Source organism: Tinamus guttatus, unplaced genomic scaffold, assembly GCF_059628265.1.
Source record: "Tinamus guttatus ecotype Peru unplaced genomic scaffold, ASM5962826v1 Tinamus_guttatus_pri_ptg000049l, whole genome shotgun sequence".
NCBI classification, from domain to species: domain Eukaryota; kingdom Metazoa; phylum Chordata; class Aves; order Tinamiformes; family Tinamidae; genus Tinamus; species Tinamus guttatus.
The window spans coordinates 265,062-288,770 of NW_028288583.1; the positions used below are offsets into that span (position 1 = coordinate 265,062).

Sequence of the window (23,709 nt, forward strand, 5' to 3'; positions counted from 1 at the left end):
AGCCAAAGCGGCGCCGTGTTTCCAGCCTGCTGGGAAACGGGCAGTTGCTGCAGACCTTGGTTTGGCAGCAGCACAGAACTAATCCCGCTGGTTTCCATCCTGGCTCTTGGTGCTACCAAAATAGTTTATACCAATCACCTGGTTGTTCCAAAGAGGGTCATTCCTCCTCTCTTGTCTGTTGTCCTAAGTTCTCACCGTATTTCTTGGCTCAGAAATCGATCTGACTTTTCCAAAAGAGCAAAGTTCCCATTCGCATTGTAAAATCCCCTTTTGTGCTCCAGACGTGCTCCTTTGCCTGCCTTCCAGCACCTGAAGAGCTCAGTGGGTTCCCCGTGGTGGGAGGCGCAGGCCCTCGCTGCAGCTCCAACACCAGCGTGTCCTGGCACAACGCAGCACACGGAGGCTTCTCCAGAAACAGTTTCACTGGGAAGTTTCACTTCCAGAAAATCAGCAGCAAAACCCTTGTGTTTTGCTGATGGCTTTTTCTGGGTGGGAAATGTGTTTTTGGGGGATGGAAAACAGGTCCATATGCATCTATATGGTCCTATATAGGGTTTTTTTTAAGAGGAATATGGGGGTTTTTTTAGGAGCAAAATGTGTTTTTTCCTCCAAGTCAGAGGAAAATGAGGAGGCAGATGTGCTGAAAGGGGGTAAACGAACATAGTGCTCTGCCTTTGAGAGATGCTAGCAAGGAAGGGAGGCCAAAATCTCTGCTAGGAGAGGGGTGGTGGGTGCCAGGACCCACCAAAGCTGCAGCCGGTGCCAGGCCCAGCCTGGAGGTCACAGCAGGAGGGAGCCTGCGCTGCAGGATCCTTCCATGGAAGGTGCCTTTTGTCTTGGAAAAGATGAAAAGGAGATTTTTTGAACTGAGGGGCTGAAATCTAGTCCCATGTAGGCAAGTAGCATAAGGCCTGCCCAGCCACGAGGACCAGCTTTGGAAGGAAAGGAGCCTCATTCCTTGGAAGTTGTCCCCGCTTGGCCCCGTGTCGCTCTTGGGTTACGCACACGTGGCTGCGTTTCACTCGGTTCTCTCCTAACGAGACATCCCACCTGCCTTCTTGACGTGGAAACACGCTCCAAGGCTCCCGAGCGGCCCAAGGCCCAGGAACTGCTCAGGCTGGCAGGGCTTGGGCCATGGCGAAAGCGGCCGGGGGGATCCCGGTGTGTGCGGACGCCACGTGCCGATCCACGTGGGATGCTGTTAGTTCACCTGTTTTTCCAGCAGTGACTAAGGATCATGCTGGACTTAAAGAGCGGGGATTTCCTGTCCCGCTTGGGAAGCTGCCAAATACGTTCAATCCTCACTGCGGCCACGGCTGAGGAGGGAGCCAGGGCGGAGGTTTCTTGGGGCGCAAGAAGCAAAGTTCACTTGTGCAATGATGCTCTGGGCTCTCTCCAGGACCCAGAAAGGGCTCCCAGGACACGTCTCGGTGCCTCCCATCGGCAGTGGGAGCCAGCAAATGGACGCAGCAGCACGGTAAACACGTTGCCTTCCTGGAACCAGGACCCGTCTCTTTCGGTAAACACGAGTAAGCGCCACGGGCACCGGGGCTGGTCGGCGTGGGCGTGCGGCGAGGAAGGGCACAAACAAGTCGGGGACTGAAGTCCAGGGCGGTGGAGCAGGAGCTCCACGTGAGCCTTCTCTGAGATCCACACACTTCATTCCTGAAAGTCTCTCTAGTTGCTTCAGGGGTGCCTGAAGCGGCCTGGCGCTGTCTAGACCAGGGTGTTGCAAACACAGAGGCTCCCACAACACCCACTGGCGCCGCTACCTTGCATCACTCATCCCCTGAGGAAAGTGGGCTGAAATCAAACCTTGGGCTGCAGGAAAAGCGGGTTTGCTCTGGAGGCTGCTGCCCGCAACCCTCTCGGAGGAGACACACTGCAGAAGTGGACCGAGCAGCCCACGGAGGTTGCTGGGCCCCGCAGGTCCCACAACCTTCTGTGCTGTCTACCCAAAGCTTGGCCCGTGGGGGAAACATCAGAGAATCATGATGGTTGGAAAAGACCATCAAGTCCAATCGTAAGAAGTGGCTGCCCCTCAAAACCTGCATCTCGACTCCCATCTGACATTGCAGATCCTTCGGCTTTGGTGTTTCCCATTCACAGAATCACTTAAGTGTTGGCAGGAAGGAACCTTTCGTGCATCTACTTCACCTTCCCACTCAAAACAGGATTGTCACCAACACCACATCAGGCTGGCCAGGGCTCTGTCTTCAAAACCTCCAAGGACAGAGATCTCCACCTCTTTGGGGACTTTCTGAGGCCTGTTCCACCCTTCCACAGAGGAGGTTTTTCCTGATGTCCAACCTCAGCCTCCCACGCCGCAGCCTGTTGGCTGCCTTGTTTTCAAGAAATCTGGGGGATGGTTGACTTCAGGGTTCTGCTCATTTTAGCTCATAGTTCATGCAAGGCTCTTCCTTCCCCTTGTTTTTTCATTTTCTGGAACAAATTCCTGTAAACAAAGCGAGCTTCCCCCTATGCTGTGTCCTTGCATTTTCAGTTCTGCTTTTTCCTTCAAACAGCACTAAACTGAAGATATCAATCTCATATTTCTGTGCCCTCTCCACATGACTTTCTGCCTGCTAGTTTCCTCTTTCCCCCTGTGTTGATGAGAAAAGCAGACAGTTTTGGATTCAGATCTCAAAACCTTTCTCCCCAGCTCTTGCCCCGTGTGGGCATGGGATTTGGGGTTGGCTAAGGTCTTCTGCAAGCATTTTTTTTCTTATGTCTCTCATCCACTGAGCTTGAACATGCCAGAAGGGACCTGAATGAGTATGAAAGACGGGCTCCAGAATCACAGTTTAGGGCAAGATTTATCCAGCAACCCCCTGCTAAGAAGTGGATTTGCTTTGCTTAGCCTGTGGTCAGGCTGTGCCCAGAAAAACACTCTTACGAAGAGAAAAGGCCTGGAAAAGGCCCTAAGACAACAGTGATTCAAAGTGCAACCATGGGAAGCCTTCCGTAAACAGGGATGGGACTTGGGGTCATCCTCGGATCTCCAACACTGACATCTCCAAACTGGAGATGGCCGAGCTATGTCCCAGTGCCACAGTGGACATGCCCTGGTCAAAGCGGCCTTAAGCCAAAGTCCTCTTCGTTATACAGATTGGTGATGCAGAGAGAAAAACGAAATGGGCTGTGAGCCTCCTCACCCTCTGCATGCAGCCCTCTCATGAAGGGGCATTGTCAAATGCTACTTAGCAGCATGGAGCTCCCACCTGAGGGATGAAGTAAATATTTAGCAGCAGTGGATGAGGACACCCAAAAAAAAAAAAAAAACAGAGCTAGGCAGACCCTAATCAATACCAGACACTGATTCATTAATATAGGGTAAGGAGAAGGAGAGTTAATAGGAAATTATGGCCCCAAAGCTTGTACAAATAGACCTAAAGAAAATAAATATGGGCTCATTTGGAAAAGATCATTTTTATCCAGGAAAAGATAATTTTTATCATTTATTATGATCAGCACATCATCCTAGCTGAAAAACACAGGAAACGAAGGGTCGGTTGCGCTGGCGTCTTGCTGTGTTTTCCCAACCCGGGCTGCTGCGGATTGCCCGGCACAGGCCCCGCTGCGGCCTCCTCGTCCCCTCGCTGCCCTGGCAAGGTGCAGTGCCCGGTTTGGCCATGAGATGGCAAGATGGCCGGGAGGAGGGCAGAGAGCGGCCTGCGGCAGCGCCGCACCAGGGTGATGTCCAGCGCAAGAAGCACCACGGATTGACTGGACTCATCTTGAAATGTGCACGCGTTGCCTCTGTCCTCCCTGGCAGTGGTTGGGGTGGTGTTTGAAGCCAGCAATGGGTTTCACGGGTAACGTTCCTGTTAACACTGCGCCCTGGAGCGATTCGTAGAATCATAGAATAGAATCACAGAATGCCTAAGGTTGGAAGGGACCTCTAGAGATCATCTAGTCCAACCCCCCCTGCACACGCAGGGTCACCTAGAGCACGTGGCACAGGACTGCGTCCAAGCGGGTTTTGAAGATCTCCAGAGAAGGAGACTCCACAACCTCTCTGGGCAGCCTGTTCCAGTGCTCTGGCACCCTCACTGTCAAGAAATTGTTCCTTAAGTTCCTATGGAACTTTTGGTGCTTCAGTTTGGGGCCATTTCCTCTAGTTCTGTCAGTGGCCACCAGTGAAAAGAGGCCGGCCCCATCCTCCTCACTGCCTCCCTTGAGGTACTTCTAGACACTGCTCAGGTCCCCTCTCAGCCTTCTCTTCTCCAGCTGAACAGGCCCAGCTCCCTCAGGCCCTGCAGCAGCCTCAGGCCTGGGGTTTCTTGGCGGCTCCTGGGGCCTGTGTGAGGAGACCTGGCTGCAGGATCTCAAGCTCCTTTCCTCGAGGAAGACGTGACTGCTCTGGTTTTCTCCCAGAAACCACCTGACAAAGCCCAGCCATGACAACACACCTGCGGAAAACACGCCAGCTGGCTCAGATAGCTGGTTTCATGGCTTAGATAGCTGGTTTCAAAGGGCAGCCGTGGCACGAGGTGATATGGATGTCTTATGTTGTTTTGTTGCTATTTGTCATAAGGAAATTGTTTTCTCCTCCAGTGAAACTCACGCGCGCTTGACTTCCAGATATGGGTGATGTATCTTCCCGCCACGAGGGAGGAGATGGCGGAGACTCCACACGGAAGCGTCGCTCTCTCATGCCTGAATGGCTGCTAAAAATAGGAGTTACTCACCAAGCAACCGGTCTGGGATATAAAACAGCAGCTCCCAGGTGAGCCTGAGCACTCTCCATTCTTGTGGTTAAGGAGTCCACCTTGACTTATGTCCGGACAGGCAGGATTACAAACGGAAAGGTAAATACAAAAGAGTAGATAAGAATGATGTGTGATCGCTGTGCTGGAATCAATCAAAGCAGAGGGGATTGTTGCTTTGCTGTGATGAAATCTAGTGGAATGATTTATTAATGGCAGTGTCCTGGGTTGTTGGGTGGTTTTGTAGTTGCCTTGGATGGGTACAACGTGCCTTCTTGATCCCAAGAAATCTCTTTGCTGAGGGATCCCGAGGGATCTTCTTGATCCCAAGAAAGACGGCATCGCGGTGGGTTGGGTCCATGTGTGCGCGGCAGCGTCCTGGAGCGGCTGGCGTCGCTCCCGGCCTGCGGAGATTCCTCCCTTGCTCCCACGTCGCTTTCTCCAAGGAAGCTCCTGGTCCTGGCGAGCAGGGGTTGCTTGAACCCATTTCAGCAGCTGTGAGAAACCTGGAGTCCAGCCTTGGCTTGTCTAGAAAGGCTTTGATTTCAAAGCAGACCCTGCATTATCTGCACTAAACCCTTGCAAACCGGCTGGGTCCTGCACAGCCAGGAGGGACCAGCGTTGACCTTCTGGGACCCAATTTTGGGAGGCAACTTGGGGGGGTTTCCTTCTGAGACTTGTCCCCCTGCTCCGTAGTTTCACTCCCTCCATCAGGAGCGTCTATAGCCCAGTTTATAGCATCATAAAACCCTGTGCACATGGTTTAGATAAGGAGGGCTTAGATAACAATTGTAAAAGGGGTTGATCATTTACCAAGGACCGAAACAGTCGTGGACACCAGTGTTTGGGGTGAGTCTGAAACGCGGTTCTTTCCATCATGCCCAACCTGACCGAGCAGCGTGGCGAGGAAAGTGAAAACCCTAGTGAAAATGTTTTCCTCTGCAGGAAGGAACGGGCCATGGATGTGGATATGGCAGCGTGGGACCAGGGGAGGAGCCCATCAGGCAAAATCCTCTCACTGGACAGACAAGGGGCGAAAAAAGTGCTGGAAATCTATGTGAGGCGCTCGCTGAGCTGCTGCGAGAGCTCCCTGGCTGCCAAGAGGAGAGCTCAGGAGAGAGCCGGGGGGAAAAGGGCAGCCAAGCTGCAAAGGTCAAAAAGCGACTTCTGCAATTATGCATGCTCCAAAATCAGCCCGAGGAAAGACCAGGAGGAGGGACCCAACACATCAGATCTGGAAGAGGCTCTGGATAATACGAGCAAAGCGTCAGCTCCGGGGAGCTCCGCGAAAGAGGAGTCGGAGCCCAAGGGGAAGAGCGGCAAACATTCCTCCCAGGGGAAAACCCAGCGCGCCTGGTTCAAAAGTTTCTTGAACTTCCTCTTCAGGAAGAATCCTGATGATCAGAAGGAAAATGCAGGGCAAAAGGCAAAGGAAAAAGATATCAAAGCTCCTCACAGCACCAAATCAGATGTGCCTAGGCGGCCTGGGACAGACGTGAACACCGCCCCGCCGCCGGGCAAACACCCGAGGAAGAGACCCAGCCTCAAGAGGGTCTTCTCGTTCAAGAAGCACGTGGGTGCCGAGGAGGAGCGCGGGGAGACTGCAGCAGGAGCCAAGGCCAGGAGGCCCAACCGCCTCCTGCTGAGGCACATCCAGACACCGGCCTCGCCAGGTGGGAGCCGGCCCCGCGGCCTCGGGGCAACGCAGGCGGCAGCCGAACGTGGCACCACGTTTGGCCAAGATCCTTACCCCTTCCCTTCCCTTAGGAGCACAGCAACAACCAGCTCGTCTTTCCAGGGCTCTGGGGGGGGCTCCCGACTCAACTTGCTGTCCCAGGACAGGGTCACTTTTGCCTCTGTTTAAAGATGGCCCTGGATGAAGCCCAGTTCATTACTCAGACTTGGGAGTGCAGCAATTTACTGCCAGTCAGCTGCTCCCCGTGTGCAGGTTTTGCACCTGCAGCTAATGAGGGACATCACAGTTCAGTTCAAACCTGCATTTGGGATCTAAGGTTAAATCTTAAACTATTAAAGGTCTAAAATAAGTTGCTTTAAATTTGCTGCTGGCTAAGGGAGTGAATGGGGACAGCTGTTGTGACACGGCAGGTGACTTGTGCAACAGGTTACGGTGCAAGTTAATCCATCTGCACCCTTCCCCTGCTGAAAAATCGACGAGATGGCTTTTAGGAAGGTTTGGTCAATTCAGGGCAAGTTGCAGGAGCTCATAACAATTTCGGAAAGCACCTCGGATAGTTCATTAACGGTCTGCACTAATCCAGGGTGAGCAGGCGCAGGAATTTTGCTGGCTGGGCGTTTGCCATGCCCGCCTTTCCCTTTCAAGCAGCGAGGGACTCCCCCAAACCCAATTCTGACCGTGCGTTTGCCTTCCAACAGGTACAGACCAGCCCGACTGCTACTACGCGCAGGTGTCTGAAGAGATAGGGCTGATAGTTCACGGCAGCGAAAGCCACGCGAGCCGCCAGCAGCGTTTCCAGGAGCCGCAGGGCCCGGCCGGCGCCGATGGCGTTGGTGAGTGTTGTCCTCGACAGCTTCACGGCAGCTGCCGGCGCTGCGGGTTCGGCTCCAGGGACGGAGCTGGCACGAGACCCCCGACCCACGTCGGGTCTGTCACTGCGTGTGGCCTTTGGATTCGTTCACTCATTGGGGCTTGATTTTGAGAGGGAGAAACTCAAAGGCTCCTGGCTGAGGAAACCAGGCATTTTTAATAGGCTTAAGTGTATTTCCCAGGGATAGAGGTATATGCATTCCTCTGGGTTTTTAGGGGGCGAAGTTCCATAGGCAGCATTACCTCCTCACAGCATCTTGGTGTGGGGCTTGTGGAAAAGGCTGGAAATAACATCAGAAATGATTCTTCTCTCTGCACAGAGGAAGCCATCAGAAGGATCGTTGCCCTCCTTCAGAGCACAGGAGATGACCTGGATAGGAAGGTAAGAGAAAACTTACTGGCTGCAGAGGTAGAAGTAATTTGGGCCAAATTCTGTATTGCTGTAAAATGATGCAACATCACTGACCTGCACGGGGCAGCAGCAGGCCACGATGCTCCATCCAACCAAGCAAACGGCAGCTTTTAATTCCTTGACTGGGTGGGCTCAGGTCTGTCTGTCTGTCTGCCCTCCCTCAAAAGCAGCCTCAGCAAGGTGTGAAAGCCCTAACACAGCTACGACACAGCGAGTCCTTCACTCCTAACCTGTGTATCCATGTGCTGCTCAAACAGGTGAAGGAAGATGCACGGCTACGGATGTTTTTCAAAGAAATGTCCTACAGCTCCTTCAAGAACTTGGCTGATGCCTACGTCAGCACGGAAATGACAGCCAGCAGGCCCAACATTAACCCCCAGGAAATCCAGTTTGCCTTTGCTGTGCACCTCACTGCCAAGGTGGCCGGCATCTGCAACCAGGCGGTGAACCGGATCATGGGCTTCGGCACGCGCTACCTGGAGGACTCGTTTGCACCCCTGTCCTACGGCAAAATTCTCCAGGTATAGAGGAGCGAGGTGTTCGCAACAGCTGCCAGCAGCAAGTTGGGGCAAGTGGTGTCATTTAAGGATGATCCATGGGCGGGTGATGTCAGTCCAGCCAGGTTATGCTAGAGGGGTTACAAAGCACTGGATCTTAGGAGTGCGCTGGGGCTGGATCTTGTTTTCCTACCTGGAAAAAGGTAGGAAACCTGGTAGGATGGGTTGCCTTGGTCTGTACCCAACAGGCACATGGCCCATGTGTGAACAACAACCAGACTTAGGGAAAATTCCTACGGAACATGTACAGGAGACCATGCTGGGCCAATAGCACCAGTCCCAGTTCAGGCTCCCTGGTGTCACTCACCTGGGGAAGGGACTCATGGGTGTCTTGTTCTGTCTCAACAGGACAGGGACCAGTTCAACACAGAGAACTGCGAGAGCCCAGACTGAAATCGGCTGCTCCGGAACGAGTTTCCCAACCATGGCTGGGGCCCAACGTGGCTGCGAGCCGAAGGATGCAGATTTCCCAATGTGTGGAGCAATCCCTGCGGATTCTGGTCTGAATCCACTGTAATTTGCCACCTGTGGATTTAAAATCCTCTAAGGAAAACAACCGCAAAGACACAGCAGCATGAAATGTTTAAAAAGCTGGGGCAATGAAATAGTCTGCAATTCAAACATATTCTTATTTCTTGGGTCGTCCTATATTTTCATTTTAGCTCTTATCTAACATGTGTTACTTGACACTAGTTGTGTATTTTTTGTTTGTGTATGTCTATTTATATACCTGCTTTTCTATATCTATGTGCAATATAATTTATACAGCTTCTGCCATCAGGCAAAGATGCAGTTCAGGAAAGTCCATAAAAATCATGCCTAAGTGGTGCACAGATGTTCACGTGCTCCTTTCCTGGCTATAAATTCTGTATTAAAAGTGGCACCAATCCGGTTGTCACTGGATTGTCCAGGATGGAGCATCAGGAATTTGAGCTGGAACTACTCTGCCAAAGCAAGTTTTTGTGCCAAAAGATCTGTTGTTGTTTCACAGCTTCTTCTAGTGCATTTCTCAAATATGACAGCTCCTGAGTGCCAGCCAGTCTTGTGTAAAGGAAATGAGAGATGTGTAAAGACATTGTACTTGGAATAAAGTTTGCCTTGCTCCAGCTGTTGTGGGATGCTCCTTTCAAGCCAGATGTAAAGTGGAACAAAGTGAATTTTACAGCAGATACATGGTGTTTTCCTGCCATTTCTTGTCTATTTATGGCCATTTCCTTTCTAGCAGCAGGAGATTTATTGCAAAAGCAGATTGTGCTGACACCAAGCAATGAGTAAAGCTTGTTTCCGAGTAGCCCAGAAGCTGTGCTTGATATAACTCCTCGATGCACTGAGGAGATTTATAGCTGCTGGGGTCTCACCTACTATGTCTAAGAAGATGTGAAATGTCAAAGAGATTAAACCATAATCTCTGGGAACATTCCCAGCTAATCTTTGCCCAAACCCCTAAGCAGGGCCCTGGATTAAGGCTGTGGATCTTGGCTCAGGGCCGTGCTGGGTTGGCCATCGCTGGCTGCAGTGGGAGTCAACAGGAGATTCTCCCTTGGCAGGGTCAGACACAACAAGCGTGGGGGGAAGGAGATGGAATTTGGGGTCCTGCAGCAGGCGAGAGGCTGGTTCATTTAACGATGACTGTGGCCTTGAAACACTTTGCTATGAAAAAACCTGGTCATATCTCAGACAGCCCAGGGGAGCTGAGTGGGGCTGTCACAGGGCTCGATCCGGTCCAGGAGGGTGAAAACCCCCTCGTCCCCCTCCTCCATCCCGCTCGAGTGGTGCCAGCTGTAAGTGCAGCCCAAGAGCAGCGTTTCCTTTGGCCACGGACCAGCCTCATCAGACTTTTATTGCAGGAGAAACTGAAACGGGTCTCGACTGTTTGCAGACCTACGTGACGTTACCCTGTCCCTGTGAAGCTGCAAGAGCCCAGGGAATTTTAAAGAACTGATGCCCAGGGAGATGGTATCGGGCACGAGGCAGGGCCTGGCGGGAGGATCGTGCGATGGCCTTTGCTGCCCAGGTGATTTGCTTTGCATCTGAGATCCTGCGGTCCGGGCTGCGTGACTGCATTTGCATGGAGCAGAAGAGAGTTTTGTTTCCTCCTTGGCTTCCCAGGGGACACTGTCTTCCTGCTGTGCACGGGACACTCCTGACAGGCAAAACAACAGTGAGAAAACCATTAGTCTCTTCCATCCCCCTTCTCCTCCTGTTCCCAATGTCACAGCTCAATGAAATATCCTCCTTTTGTGGCCGCTGGGCCCTTTTCCTTCCCATTCATCATGGGAGCAGTGCCAGCTAAACATGAAGACAAGTGTTCACAGCTCCTTGCAAAACAGCCCTGTGTTCCCAAACCATCGGAGCAGAAATGAGGCCACGGCTGGTCCGTGTGGCCCGGTGCTGCGGGGCGAGGGCCAGAGCAGGGATCCCAGCTAAGAGCACGGGGAACCCCACGGAGCGGGATCCCGGCTCCGAGCACACGGAGCCCCATGGAGCAGGATCCCGGCTCCGAGCACACGGAGCCCCATGGAGCAGGGATCCCAGCTCCGAGCACGCAGAGCCCCATGGATCAGGGATCCCATCTCCGAGCACACGGAGCCCCAAGGAGCAGGGATCCCATCTCCGAGCACGCGGAGCCCCACAGAGTGGGATCCCAGCTCCAAGCATGTGGAACCACCATGGAGCAGGGATCCCAGCTCCCAGCACGTGGAACCCTACGGAGCGGGATCCCAGCTCCGAGCACGCGGAGCCTCACAGAGCGGGATCCCAGCTCTGAGCACGCGGAGCCCCACGGAGCGGGATCCCAGCTCCGAGCACACAGGGGCTCCTCGTGCTGCCTCCTCTCACCGTTCCCGTCTCTGCTCATTAGGGCCTTGGACATCTTGGCCTAATCGCTCAGTTACAAAACCCAGACCCCGGCTGCCTGGTACCACTGAAGAACTGCATGGAAGAAAGCCGAGTTATTAGCCCTGGAGTTTTGATCGGTTTCCAGCTCTCGGTATTACGCTCATCCTTCCCTAAACTCCTCGCCATAATTTCAGACCTCTAAGGCAATTACGTCTCCTTAAAATCCGTGGGATCACGAGCGCTGCCATCTGTGCTGCCGTCCCGCACGAGACGGGCTCTCCCCAGCCACCTGGCGGGTGCTTAACGGGAGCGAGGAGTTTTCTTGGGAGAGCGCCCGAGGGCGCCGCTGGATCCTGCGTCTCCGCAGTCCTTAGCCCTGAATAATCCTGCCCTGCGGAGCGCCGGCTGGGGGGGACAGCTCCAAAAATCCCCCAGGCACTTAACGGAGCGATGGGTTCGGAGCGCTGCGGCGGTAAGAGGATGACGCCAGGGTTTGTCTCACGGGCAGCGTGGCAGCCGGCGGCGAGGTGAGCACAGCACGGGGCATCCTGCCCCAGGCCCGGCTGGGGCGGCACCACAGGGATTTGCAGGATCTCCGGGGAGAAACCCTGCAAAGGGGGAAGGAAGACAGCAAAATCCCCCCGGCCGCAGGGGGAGAACGGCTGGGGCAGGTTGCGGAAAACGTGGGAATGTGGCGGATCTCAGCTGCTGCCTCAACATCGGCAGCCCCCCCGGGCCACTCGTCATTCCCCATCCATCCTCCCTCTGAGCTGCTCGTGTACCTTGCACAGGGATAACTGCTTTGTATGGGCAGGGTAAGGCTCTCCTCCTGCCTCTCCAGTTGGAAAAATCCCATTTAATATGTTGCCTTATAGCAGCGGCAAGGGAAGGAACTATCGGAACACGATGCCCGCAGGAGTGCCCAGGAGAGCATCTCCTGGCACCGCTTCCCCTCCACACAGCTCTGCAAAGTTGGTAGCAACAGGGGTCTCCTGCAGCACCAGCTCTGTTGGCAAACCCAGCTGCCAAGGGGAAAGTTGTCCTGGAGGGAGATGCGCCTTCCTGCAGATCCCATGGGATTCATCCACAGCCTTCCTGAAGCTTGACAGTGGCGCTGGGCTCTCAGTTGAGGCCTGACGAGCGTTGAGCAAAGCAGGAGCTCCCCATACCTTGTATTTGCAGTTCCTGTTTAATTCCCTGAGGGCCTGATGAGCGTAACTACGGCAAGAGTTAATTAACTGACAATGGTGCACATTCTCTTCTAGTGTTCAAAGGCACTTCCAGGGCACTTGGAATCGGTCAGTGAGACCCATGGCAGTTTGGGAGGCCTCATTTTGCTGGCAGGTGTTTGGCAGTGGTGGCCCAAAGTCCTCTGGATGAGCGAGTCTCCTTTCATAGAATCACAGAATGCTGAAGGTTGGAAGGGACCTCTAGAGGTCATCTAGTCCAACCCCCTGCACACACAGGGTCACCTAGAGCACGTGGCACAGGGCTGCGTCCAAGCGGGTTTGCAGATCTCCAGAGAAGGAGACTCCACAACCTCTCTGGGCAGCCTGTTCCAGTGCTCTGCCACCCTCACTGTTAAGAAATTTTTCCTTAAGTTCCTGTGGAACTTTTGGTGCTTCAGTTTGTGGCCATTACCTCTAGTTCTGTCGGTGGCCACCAGTGAAAAGAGGCCGGCCCCATCCTCCTCACTGCCTCCCTTGAGGTACTTCTAGACACTGCTCAGATCCCCTCTCAGCCTTCTCTTCTCCAGGCTGAACAGGTCCAGCTCCCTCAGCCTCTCCTCACAGGGCAGATGTTCCAGGCCCCTGATCATCCTCGTAGCCCTGCGCTGGACTCTCTCCAGCAGCTCCACATCCCTCTTGTCCTGTGGAGCCCAGAACTGGACACAATACTCCAGATGTGCCCTCACCAGGGCTGAGCAGAGGGGCAGAATCACCTTCCTCGACCTGCTGGAGGGAGCACTTCTTAACGCACCCCAGGATCCCATTGGCCTTCTTGGCCACGAGGGCACCCTGCTGCCTCATGGTCACCTTGTTGTCCACCGTGACACCCAGATCTTTCTCCGCAGAGCTGCTCTCCAGAAAGTCGGTCCCCAGCCTGTTCTGGTGACTCTTTCCTAAGAGCTGGAGCAGACGGGGGTGTGAATCACACCAGATCGGGGCTCAGATACCACCGCCCTATGACAACATCTGTAGAACACCCGGTCGGACGGACAGAACAGGGTGAGCAGCGAGAAACTCACCTGACAAGGGAATAATTACAAAAAATCAAGCACTGGAAAGAGGAGAATGAAAAGGGTCGAAGAAATCCGGGAATGCTGCAGGATCTGGTCACATGCAAATGTCCTAATGCCAGGATTTGGTCGTGTCTGTGATAGTCCAGATCATTGTAACCAATTTACGAACTCAACATTTTGCTGCTTTCTGTTCTGTCTTCACGGCAGCGCTCAGGCAAGGGCAGTTTGGGCTATGTGGGGTTACATGTATTTGGCAATATTCACCTGGTGATGCTGGAAGGCTACCAGGGAAGGCACCAGTGAAACTGCAACCAAGAAACACAGCAAGGATGGGGTCTCTGCTCCCACAAACTGCACCTGGGAGTCTCGTTGTGGATTAGCAAAAGCCCAGCAGCTGGTGCCCAGGAATGGCCATAGAGGCCAAGGAAGGTCCTCGTATCCTTACGGACATCTCCAACAAAAGAAGCATTGCAAAGGTTTCATCAGGATGCTGGGACAATCCCTTGCTTTTCTGTAATGGACAAACTGCCACAACAACACAGAGGGGGAATGTTCTCTGATTAAAAATGCCTGTTATTATCTACATGCCCATATTTTATATAAATATGTTATATATATATATATACACACAATCTTGAATGTAATATATATAATATTCACTTACAGTGTGCACACTGTATGTATATGGACATCATAGGAGGCAGAGTATTCCTTACATATTTAATGAATATATACATTTAAAATGGTAGTTTTCACTCTGCACATTGGCAGTGCCATAGAAGATGAAATGAAAGTACAAATCTGTGTTTGTACTCAATTTTTCACAGTTTTCAATGCTCATTCAAATAACGAAGATAGGCTGAAGGCGGTTTCCCTCTGGTTCAATCCAGGACTCGGGGCACACGGTGCTACCCCACGAACCCCCCTGGGGCTTTCGGAAGCATCGTGCTGGGTGGAACAGGAAGGCAAATCCAAGACCTCGGAGGTTTCTTCCAGAGAAGATCTAAAAAGCTGGCGGAGATGTCAAACCTTCCAGCAAGGAGCAAATGTTAAGAAATATTGCCCAGCCTGCAGGCACGCAGGGTGTTCTGTGTAACGCCCTGCGTACACCCCTTGTGTAACACCATCTGGATTTAAGTGTCTTACACAAGCCCTTACTCAGTGCTGAGCTGCTCCTGAGCTGGGATTAAAGGCGAATCCTGTTTAGAAAAACACCCTCATGAAGGAAGCACGAAGCAAAGAGGAAAGTTTGCGGGGATCTTCCAAAGTGTGACAGCACAGCAAGGCAGAAACCATCTCCTGGAGGGCTGCAGGACCTAGGATCGCTTGTTATAAAACGGAGCCTTGGTTTAGCCTGGAGTGAAGACCTGGGGGCAGTCAAGGATTGAGTGCTGTTCTGGTCAGGGGAACATGACTGCTTTTAGCACAGGAGGCAATTGAAATAGCTGGTGAATCTGAACACCGTGGGGATCTGTCACAAAAGGAGGCAGAAAATCCCTCCTCTGTATTCCTGTGTAACCAAATAGAATGAGCCTGGAGAGAAGAGCGGAGACGAGAACTTGAAGTTTGCCTAGAGAAGAAGGACAGAGTGAGACATCAAGCCAGACACAGAAATCTGATCTCTGCAAGCCCAGAGGCTAGAGATGGCTGAAGAGGAGATCAGGGCTTCGGGCACTCCGTTCTCCCTCTCTTTTTCGGGCAGTGGCTTTTTGGTCCTGTACCAGATGGGAGTGCTGCAGTCCCTCCTGGAGCTGGCTCCGGAGCTGCTCCGCTCGGCGTGCAAGGTCTACGGCTCCTCGGCAGGATCCCTCATCGCGGCGGCCGTTGTGTGCGGCATCAACCTCGGTAAGAGAATTATTGCCTTGATTTCTCATTTTTGACTTTCATTTCCAAGTACAAACGCCGGCACTAACGTCTTATAGGGCCAAAGGAGGGAATGGGATGACATGGCTCTAGCCCTCTGCTGAGGATGATCCAAGTTGGCTGATAGGATAAAATATAATAGTGGGATTCTTGGACAGAGAGTGCATTTCCACAAACTCGCTTCTCTCTGCAGTAAAGAACACTGCAAGAACATAGGTCATTTCTACGACCTAATAGGTCATACCTATGTCCTATTTCATCACTCACCTGGGCTTTGGGAGAAGAGATTTGTAACTCTTGAGGTTTTGATCTCTTGGCCTATAGGGCTACTGAATCCATGGCGTAGCCCCTTCCCTTTTGCAGGGCTGGGTTCCACATCTCTGTCCTTGCTGTGGCCCTTTTGTCTTTAATATTGAGTGCTAAAATTGGAATAAGTGTCCTTTACTTTTTTGGCAAGGCTGGAGCTCACCTGCTATAGAGGAGTGAGGTTTTCAAAGGAGCTTTTACAATATTTGAAGCCTCTGCTTCACATATGCTAGGACCATTCCACTGAAACTAAAACCGATTTAAAAATTAGGTAAATATATTTAGACAAAGGGGAGCCCAACTGTCAGAAATCTTTCTGCCCATGTGGGAAAGAACCTCCATGTACATCAGCAAAGATGCCAATACTTTCCTCTCAGATTTCTCATCCTGTTGCAATAGAACAGAAGAGCCAGGGCTGTCAAGCAGTCACCATCAGTGCTGTCACCATCAGTGCTGGAAGGTGAGTCTGCTTTGCTGGAGGAGATAGGGCACCAGAGTTAGTGGAGGCTCTAAGTTGCTCTTGTGCCCAAATCATCTTCCCTCAGCGGGAGAAAAGACCTTTTGGATAGTCATGACCATGAGTTTTTAATATAGAAAAGGCATGTGGCTCCTGCACACAAACTCATCCAACGCCAGTCTGGCAGAATTGGGGCAGGAGGAGGGTAAAAGGCAGGTTTAGCACCTCCAGCCCGTGCAGCAGTTGTCCCCGACGGGCACCCAGTGGGGTGGCTGCGCTCAGGCACTGCTGGCCCCGGCCTGGCACCAAGGAGCACTAAGCTCCCTGACCCAGCTGCCCCGGCAGCCTTGGGGCCCTGATGGCTCTCAGGGAGCCAGGTCACTCCTGAGCACGCAGAAACCCGGGGCAGGCAGGACTGTGACGGGCAGCACAGCCCGCCCAGCCCCAGCAGCACCCGCACGGCCACCAGCAGCTCCCGCTTCCTACCTGGCAGCTCGTCGGCCTCTTCCCAAGTTCCTGCCGTTTCCAGGGCTCAGGGCGAGCAGAAGGATGTGCTGGGCAGGTGTGTTCTTGTGCTGTTGCTAACACCCCTCCTGGGGCATCGCAGGCTCTTTCGGCTTCCCCGGAGACCCTGTGTGAACCTGCCAAGCGTTAATCGTCGTGCCACATGGCCCGAACATCCGCTCAAACACTTATAACCCCTCTTAATACCTGGGTTGCTGCAGTTGCCTTCAGGACACTCCATGTAATCCATCTGTCTGGCCATATTTTTAAAGCCATGTGATGGGACAGCCCGGGCGACCTCTGCTCCTGCAAGGGGACAAGTATCGCTGCTCAGGCGAGCGCCTGTTGAGCTCTGCGCCGCTCCGGCATCCTGCGGAGCCTGCCTGGGGCACACGGATAACTCCGGGCAGGATCAGGGAAACGGAAAACGTTTTTAATGTGCCCATTCAGCCAGCTGAGTCATGGGAATGTGCGACCTGAAGGAGAGAAAGGGCCTCCTCAACAGTGCCCTGCAGCTGCACTCCTGCTTCCACCATGGGGGAGAGCAGTTCTACCTTGAACATAATGAGCAAGGGAAAGGGAGGAGGGAACAGCCAAAACTCTGGCTGAGACTGTCAGACCTTCCCGAACCGCTCCCTGCTCCTGCAGGCAGTGAGCATGGAAAAGGCTGGTGATCAGCGGTGCAGTCTAGTTGGAGGCCTGTAGCTAGCGGGGTCCCCCAGGGGTCAGTCCTTGGTCCAGTCCTGTTCAATTTATCCATCAATGACCTGGATGAAGGCACAGAGTGCTCCCTCAGCAAGTTTGCTGATGATACCAAACTGGGAGGAGTAGCCGATACCCCAGGGGGCTGCGCTGCCATCCAGAGGGACCTGGACAGACTGGACAACTGGGCGGTGAAAAACCTCATGCAATTCAACAAGGCCAAGTGCAAGGTTCTGCACCTGGGGAGGGATAACCCCAGACACCAGTACAGGCTGGGGACCGACCTTCTGGAGAGCAGCTCTGCAGAGAGGGACCTCGTGATGGGGGGACAAGTTGACCGTCGTGATGGGGGCGTCGTGATGGCGGACAAGTTGACCATGAGGCAGCAGGGTGCCCTCGTGGCCAAGAAGGCCAATGGGATCCTGGGGTACATTAAGAAGAGCGTCTCCAGCAGGTCGAGGGAGGGGATCCTGCCCCTCTACTCAGCCCTGGTGAGGCCACATCTGGAGTATTGTGTCCAGTTCTGGGCTCCACAGGACAAGAGGGATGTGGAGCTGCTGGAGAGAGTCCAGCGCAGGGCCACAAGGATGATCAGGGGCCTGGAACATCTGCCCTATGAGGAGAGGCTGAGGGAGCTGGGCCTGTTCAGCTGGAGAAGAGAAGGCTGAGAGGGGACCTGAGCAGTGTCTAGAAGTACCTCAAGGGAGGCAGTGAGGAGGATGGTGCTGGCCTCTTTTCACTGGTGGCTACCGACAGAACTAGAGGAAATGGCCACAAACTGAAGCACCAAAAGTTCCACAGGAACTTAAGGAACAATTTCTTGACAGTGAGGGTGCCAGAGCACTGGAACAGGCTGCCCAGAGAGGTTGTGGAGTCTCCTTCTCTGGAGATCTTCAAAACCCACTTGGACGCAGCCCTGTGCCACGTGCTCTAGGTGACCCTGCGTGTGCAGGGGTTGGACTGGATGATCTCTAGAGGTCCCTTCCAACCTTAAGCATTCTGTGATCCTGTGATTCTATGAAAATGTTCAGCTGCTGTATCAGATCCTACTGCGTCCTGCTGCTGACAGCAAAGGGCTTTAATTTGGGGCAGGGTTAAAATATATCCATTAAGGTAGCATAAATGCTGACTTTTTCTCTCTTTTCTGTTTTACATCAGATGACCTAAAGGAATTTATCTTTGCAAGCAGAAGGAAAATCAGGAATACCATCCTGGGCCCTCTGTCTCCCAAGTGCAGCCTGGTGGAGAATCTCAAGAGCCTTTTGCAGAGGACGCTCCCCGAGAACTCCCACCAAGTGGCTTCGGGGAGGCTGCACATCTCCCTCACGCGGGTGGTGGATGGCCAGAACGTCATGGTCTCCGAGTTCAGCTCCAAGGAGGACCTCATTCAGGTAAAGGGACCTTCCTCGGGGGCCTGTGAGAAGATCTCCTGCTGCTCTTTTGGAGCTGATGACTTGAGCTCATAGTGAGCTCCGCAGGGCTGCAGGGGACGGGAACGCAGAGGGAGATGCTGTTGGGGCCAGAGCATGGCAGGATCCTGCTTTCAGCCTCAGAAATCCCAAGCTGACGTGTTATTGAGCTCTGGCAAGTGCTAGCGGCTCCTTGCAAAGAGCTGGGTTCATGTGAACGTGTCCTCCGAGCCTTCTGCGTGGGGCTCTCCTTGGCCAAGAGCTGGTTGTGCTGCCCATTCCCCCTCTCAGCAGGAATTTCCCTTGTTGCCTCTGCACTTTCCTGGGAGGTCAGTGCTGCATTAGAAGTCTGGGTTGCCAAACCACCAACAGCTGATTAACCTGTGAATTAGCTGCTGGAGGAAGAATCCCAGCGTAAAACCCCAAAGGAGCTCGCCAAGGGAACCAGGGATTTGTTGTCCTGGGGAGATGATAGAGGATGGCAAATCCACGGAGATGCTGAAACTCCACTAGCCGTGCCTGTCCTACGCTCACCCCAGCCATCCCTGTCGCTGGTTACAAAGAGCGACTCCCAGCTCAAGCAACCGGGGAGGAATTGTTGCAAACTGACAAGCAGGATGGTCTGGCCACATAAAAACTCCCAGCAGAGTCAAAGTGTTTTGAGACAGTGTCTTGGTTTTGTCAAAAGCCTTCAAGAATGAAAAATGACCTGAAAGTTTCACCTTCCCAAGGCCAAAGAGCAGCGTTTGGACAGGGAAATACAGATAGAGAACTGTGACATTGCTGGCAGTTATACAGTGAAAATGATGTGCTATGCCCTTACCAAGAGAAGCCTTTTGGCCTTATTAAAATGAGGTGCTTTGGCCTTCCTGAAACTTTTCCTCTTTACACAGCAGTGTGCAGAGCCCAGGCGGTACCTGCAACCAGGTGATTTGTCTCGCCTGAATTTGCATGTCCTGAATGAAACAGCCCTTTGTTCAGAAAAACCTCCCTGGAAACACACACATTTTCTGCAACCCTTCTGTAATCCCGCTCTCTCCCAGGCTATCGTGTGCAGCTGCTTCCTCCCCATCTATTGCGGATTCATCCCTCCGTCCTACCGAGGTGTGGTGAGTGCTCTTTCCAACGCTACCAATGCTCTCAGCGGTGTGTTCTTGGGAATAAACTTGACATTCCCTTGAGTAGAGAGGGAAGGAAATGTCCAGGCATCTTCTTAGGTACCTTGAGGCACATTCTTCATTGCAACCTAAGCTTGCAGTTTTGTCCAACGCCATCTGGAGAGTCGGCTCCTCCTGCTCCGTCCACTGCTGGGCCCGGGTGCCGGGACACGGCGCTCTCCACGCTCGGGACGTGCGATCCGGTTATCCCGGGCAGGGTTTGTCAGCAGTGCGGATGTCTCCATTAGCTCAGGCGCGGACAAATATGATGGGAATACCAAAAGTCTGTGAGAGGAATCCTCCCCCAGGCACATGCACATTCACACGCTGTGAAACACCACGATAAGACAACAAATTGCAGCGAGCTTGCAGCTACCCCTCAGTAGAATACAGGGCTGATGTGTTGCAACCTGCTTGCGTAACAAGGCCTACAAAGCCTTGAGAGCAGTTTTGCAGCTGGTATAAAACAGATATATCTCCCAGATATACCTGTATTGTATATGGCTGCCTGCCCAGATCTGCACCTTAACCCAGACTGCAGAAGATGTTCCCTGAGTCCTGGAACTCTATGACATTACTATGCAAGGCTCTTCTGCTCCTTCATCTCAAGGGCACTTAATGGGATCAGCTGCAGTCTTTGCAACTTCACATCCCATTGAGGTGGGTGGTAAATGGAGATTTCTGTCAGAATCGAACAATTGATATTTTTCTTGCCAAGCCAGTCCTCTATTTTGCAAGAGTTTGCAAGCGAGGTATTAAATGTGGGTCTCCTACTCCTTGAGCTCACAAGAAAAACAGAACGAGACCAAACCTGAGATGGAGGACTTGAAGTTTCTACAACACCATAAATTCAGTGATGTTTGACCAGCTAGCGACTCCTGGAACAATCTCATGAAGTTGTGTGAACAAAAGTTCTATTTTCATGTTAATAACTGCTGTGGATTACAGCACCTTGCTCAGTGTGACAGCTAACCCTTTCCAAGCTGCTGTGCCATCATAGCCTCAGGATATAAGGGCAGAGACTCGGTTCACGGCCCCTCTCTCACTGGGGCTGGGGTCTCTGCAGCTGCTCCTGGCTGAAGACCAGGCCTGGGGCCATGGGCAGGGTGCTGGGAGGAGCTGGGAGATGCAGGGATCAAGGGTGAGAGGTGGGAAGAGACGTTGTTGCAAGTGGGAAGACTGGACATACTGGAATTGGCTCTTGGTGACGCTGTAGCAACCCTCTTCTCCGCACGCCCCCTCCGTCTGCTCTTGTCCCGCAGCGCTACGTGGACGGAGGCTTCACCGGCCTGCAGCCCGTCTCCAGCCTGGAGGAGGCCGTGATCACGGTGTCCCCGTTCACAGGGGAGCTCGATATCTGCCCGCGCGACTGCCCTGCCATCTTCTACTGTTTCCAGATCTTCAACGGCAGCATTCAGATCTCCATAGAAAACCTGTGCCGCATTAGCTACGCGCTCTTTCCACCCAGCTCCGTGGTAAGCCCGTCCCGTCTCCTTCCCGGCTCTGTTTTGGGTAAAGCAAATCAGTGCTGAACCTGCCTACCCAAGGCGTAAGGTTCACAGCTATCCCCACTGCGGATCGACGGGGTTGCAAGGGGAGCAGCCCTGGGGCAGTGCCCACTCCTGTTGCACCTCAGGGCAGACACCGCAGACGGTCTCACAAGCTCCAGAGCTTTGGTAGCACCTTCCACCGCCTGCCCTGGAAGGACTCAGCCCCAGACCCTCCCCAGTGAACCCGCTGCCAGCGCTGCGCTGATCCCGCCAGCGCCCCGACGCAGCGCGCCTTTGCGAGCCCGGCTCTTTCTCCTCGCAGGTCCTGGATGACATGTATTTCCAGGGCTATCAGGACACTGCCCTTTTCCTCTGCAGGAACGGTAAGTTTTCCCCCGAGGCCGCAAAGGCGGCCGAAAGCGCGACCTGCTGCCGGCAGCATCGCCCGGGCGGCCGCGACACCTCCGGGGACGTCAGCGCCTTCCTTTGTGCCTCGCAGACGCCTTCGGCACGAACTATTTCGATGGCAACTTCCGCTTTGCCAGCATGTGCGGGAAGAGCGACGTGCCGCGAGGCGCCGGGACGCCGGGCAGCCCGGGCACGGCGGCAGCGCGGCCGCGGGCACCTCGCTTCCTCCCAGGTGCAGCACTTTGGGCACTGCTCTTGGGCGCCGGGGGTGGCAGGGGCCCCTGAGGGCTGCTCTCGCCTTGGAATGGAGCAGTGTTATATTTAAGATATTATATATTATTTCTAGATCTGCCTCGTGGCAGATCCCTGAGGGCACTGGCTGCTGCTCTCCCTCTCGGAGCCAAAAGGCCATAGGGATGATGAGGCTTTTTATTTCTTAGCAAGGCCACCAGTGCTCTTGGGCAACCACGGGCAGGTGCCGTCCCAGAGAGGCTTTGCAAGGGCGGGACAGGCTGGATCATGGCCTGGCCTCCAGTCTCCATGGGTTGAGTTGCAGTGAGAGCTCCTGGATGAGAGCAATTATTGCATTTCTTGGGCTGTTTCTCACGGCTGATCTTTGTGCCACCACTCACGAGCGCAGGTCTGGCTCAGTGGAGGAAGCAGCAGTTCAGACTGCAGGATCCGCTCTCCAAAATCCTCTTACAACCGTACAAGCTGCCAGCTTTGGTCTGGAAGGGGTAAGAGAGTCTTGGTAATGGGATGGGGCAGAGGAAACCACGGGCTGGGCATCAGCAGTGGAGATCTGGCCAAGTGTGGAGGCAGAGGGCGAGAGGAGCGGGGCTGTGGGGAGACGGCACGAGGTTGGTGAAAGAGAGGGAGGAAGAATATTGCAACGGGCGTTTGCTGTTGGCGCTTGGCTGCGTTTGTCTGCTGGCCATCATGCTCTGCCTGCTTTGACTTTGCTTTTCCAGGCTCCAGCATCTCTGGGGATTGCTGGAAGAGATCAGCTCCCTGGTAAAATGGTTCCAGAAGCTCCTCCGGGACATGGTGCCTGCGTTGCCTAGAAGAGCTGCAGCCAGGGGGTGAGGGCCCGGGCGATTCAAAACAGGGGAGGCTGCAAAGCAGGGGGACATCCAGGGAAACCCCAGGGGATGTCACCAATAAGTCACTGCTGCTGAATTTGGCCAAAAAATCCAAAAGCGGGTACTCCAGTTTAAAGTGTCTAACTTCTCCTGCACTCCCCCTGGATGTTTTGCCATTTAGTGGCAGCTACGAACCAGAACATTTGTTTGTTTGGCTCTATCCTAGCAGAACACATCAGGCACGTCCAAAATCCTAGGGGATTCAGCGCTAAACCTCATAGATTCAGAGCGTTTAACAAGCTGGATGTTCTCAGACCCTGACACCAGCCGGAGCGGCTGCAGCACATGGCTCAGAGCTGCAACGCGGCCGCACCGAGCCCTTATGCTCCAGATCAGCATGGAGTGTAATGTAAAGATACTATAACGCAAGCAGTTATTGCCACATCCGTCCCCAACCAGGACATCAAGCAGCCCTGGGGCTACCTGTCCCCCTTGGCCCAGTGACACCTGCTCCACTGAACTGCTTGTTCCCTTAGGTAACCCTCGCCGATGGGCTCTCCAACGGACGCCACGTGGTTCTGCCATCCCAGGAAGCAGGGGGTGACACCAGAGCTCATTTCACACCGCAGCACGACCACTGTTTTTAGGGAGTTCTTTTGTGGGTTGCTTTTTCACTCGGGGAAATGGGCTGAGGCTGTTGCAAATGCTGCTGCCGCCACCTCCCTGCCCAGGCCTGAGCTGCTTTAACGTGACGGCCGAGGAAGGGCGCGCGGAGCGGGCGCCTCGACCCGCGCACAGCCCAGCCGCCCGTTTCCTCAGCCCCTCCACTCGCCCGTCACCAGCAGCATCCCCCTGCCCTGCTTTAAGGGCAGATTACAGGGCATCCACCCGCCAGCAACTGTCACATTTTAAGTGTTTTCCTCTCCCTCAAAAGCTTCGAGACATTCAGTAAGCGGAGAAGATGAAGGTCTTACAGAGCCTCCTGGGCAGGAACTCATTTCATCATA

General features: G+C 53.6%; 2 protein-coding genes and 1 long non-coding RNA gene across 3 annotated transcripts in view; all 3 read left to right on the plus strand.

Annotated features, from left to right (window-relative positions):
* Positions 1–23,709, plus strand: part of LOC148595876 (uncharacterized) — a 355,837-nt gene that overhangs the window by 119,491 nt on the left and 212,637 nt on the right. The window lies entirely within an intron of this gene.
* On the plus strand, positions 5,587–8,637 carry LOC104566831 (uncharacterized). Its single transcript, XM_088539781.1, has 6 exons — positions 5,587–6,382; positions 7,104–7,238; positions 7,596–7,657; positions 7,945–8,208; positions 8,247–8,249; positions 8,593–8,637. The coding sequence occupies exons 1-6, from the start codon at positions 5,587–5,589 to the stop codon at positions 8,635–8,637; spliced, it is 1,305 nt and encodes a 434-aa protein (XP_088395907.1).
* PNPLA1 (patatin like domain 1, omega-hydroxyceramide transacylase) lies at positions 14,968–22,706 on the plus strand. Its single transcript, XM_088539764.1, has 8 exons — positions 14,968–15,169; positions 18,315–18,547; positions 19,609–19,674; positions 20,985–21,197; positions 21,535–21,595; positions 21,712–21,852; positions 22,261–22,357; positions 22,592–22,706. Exons 1-8 carry the CDS (start codon positions 14,968–14,970, stop codon positions 22,704–22,706), a joined length of 1,128 nt encoding a protein of 375 aa, XP_088395890.1.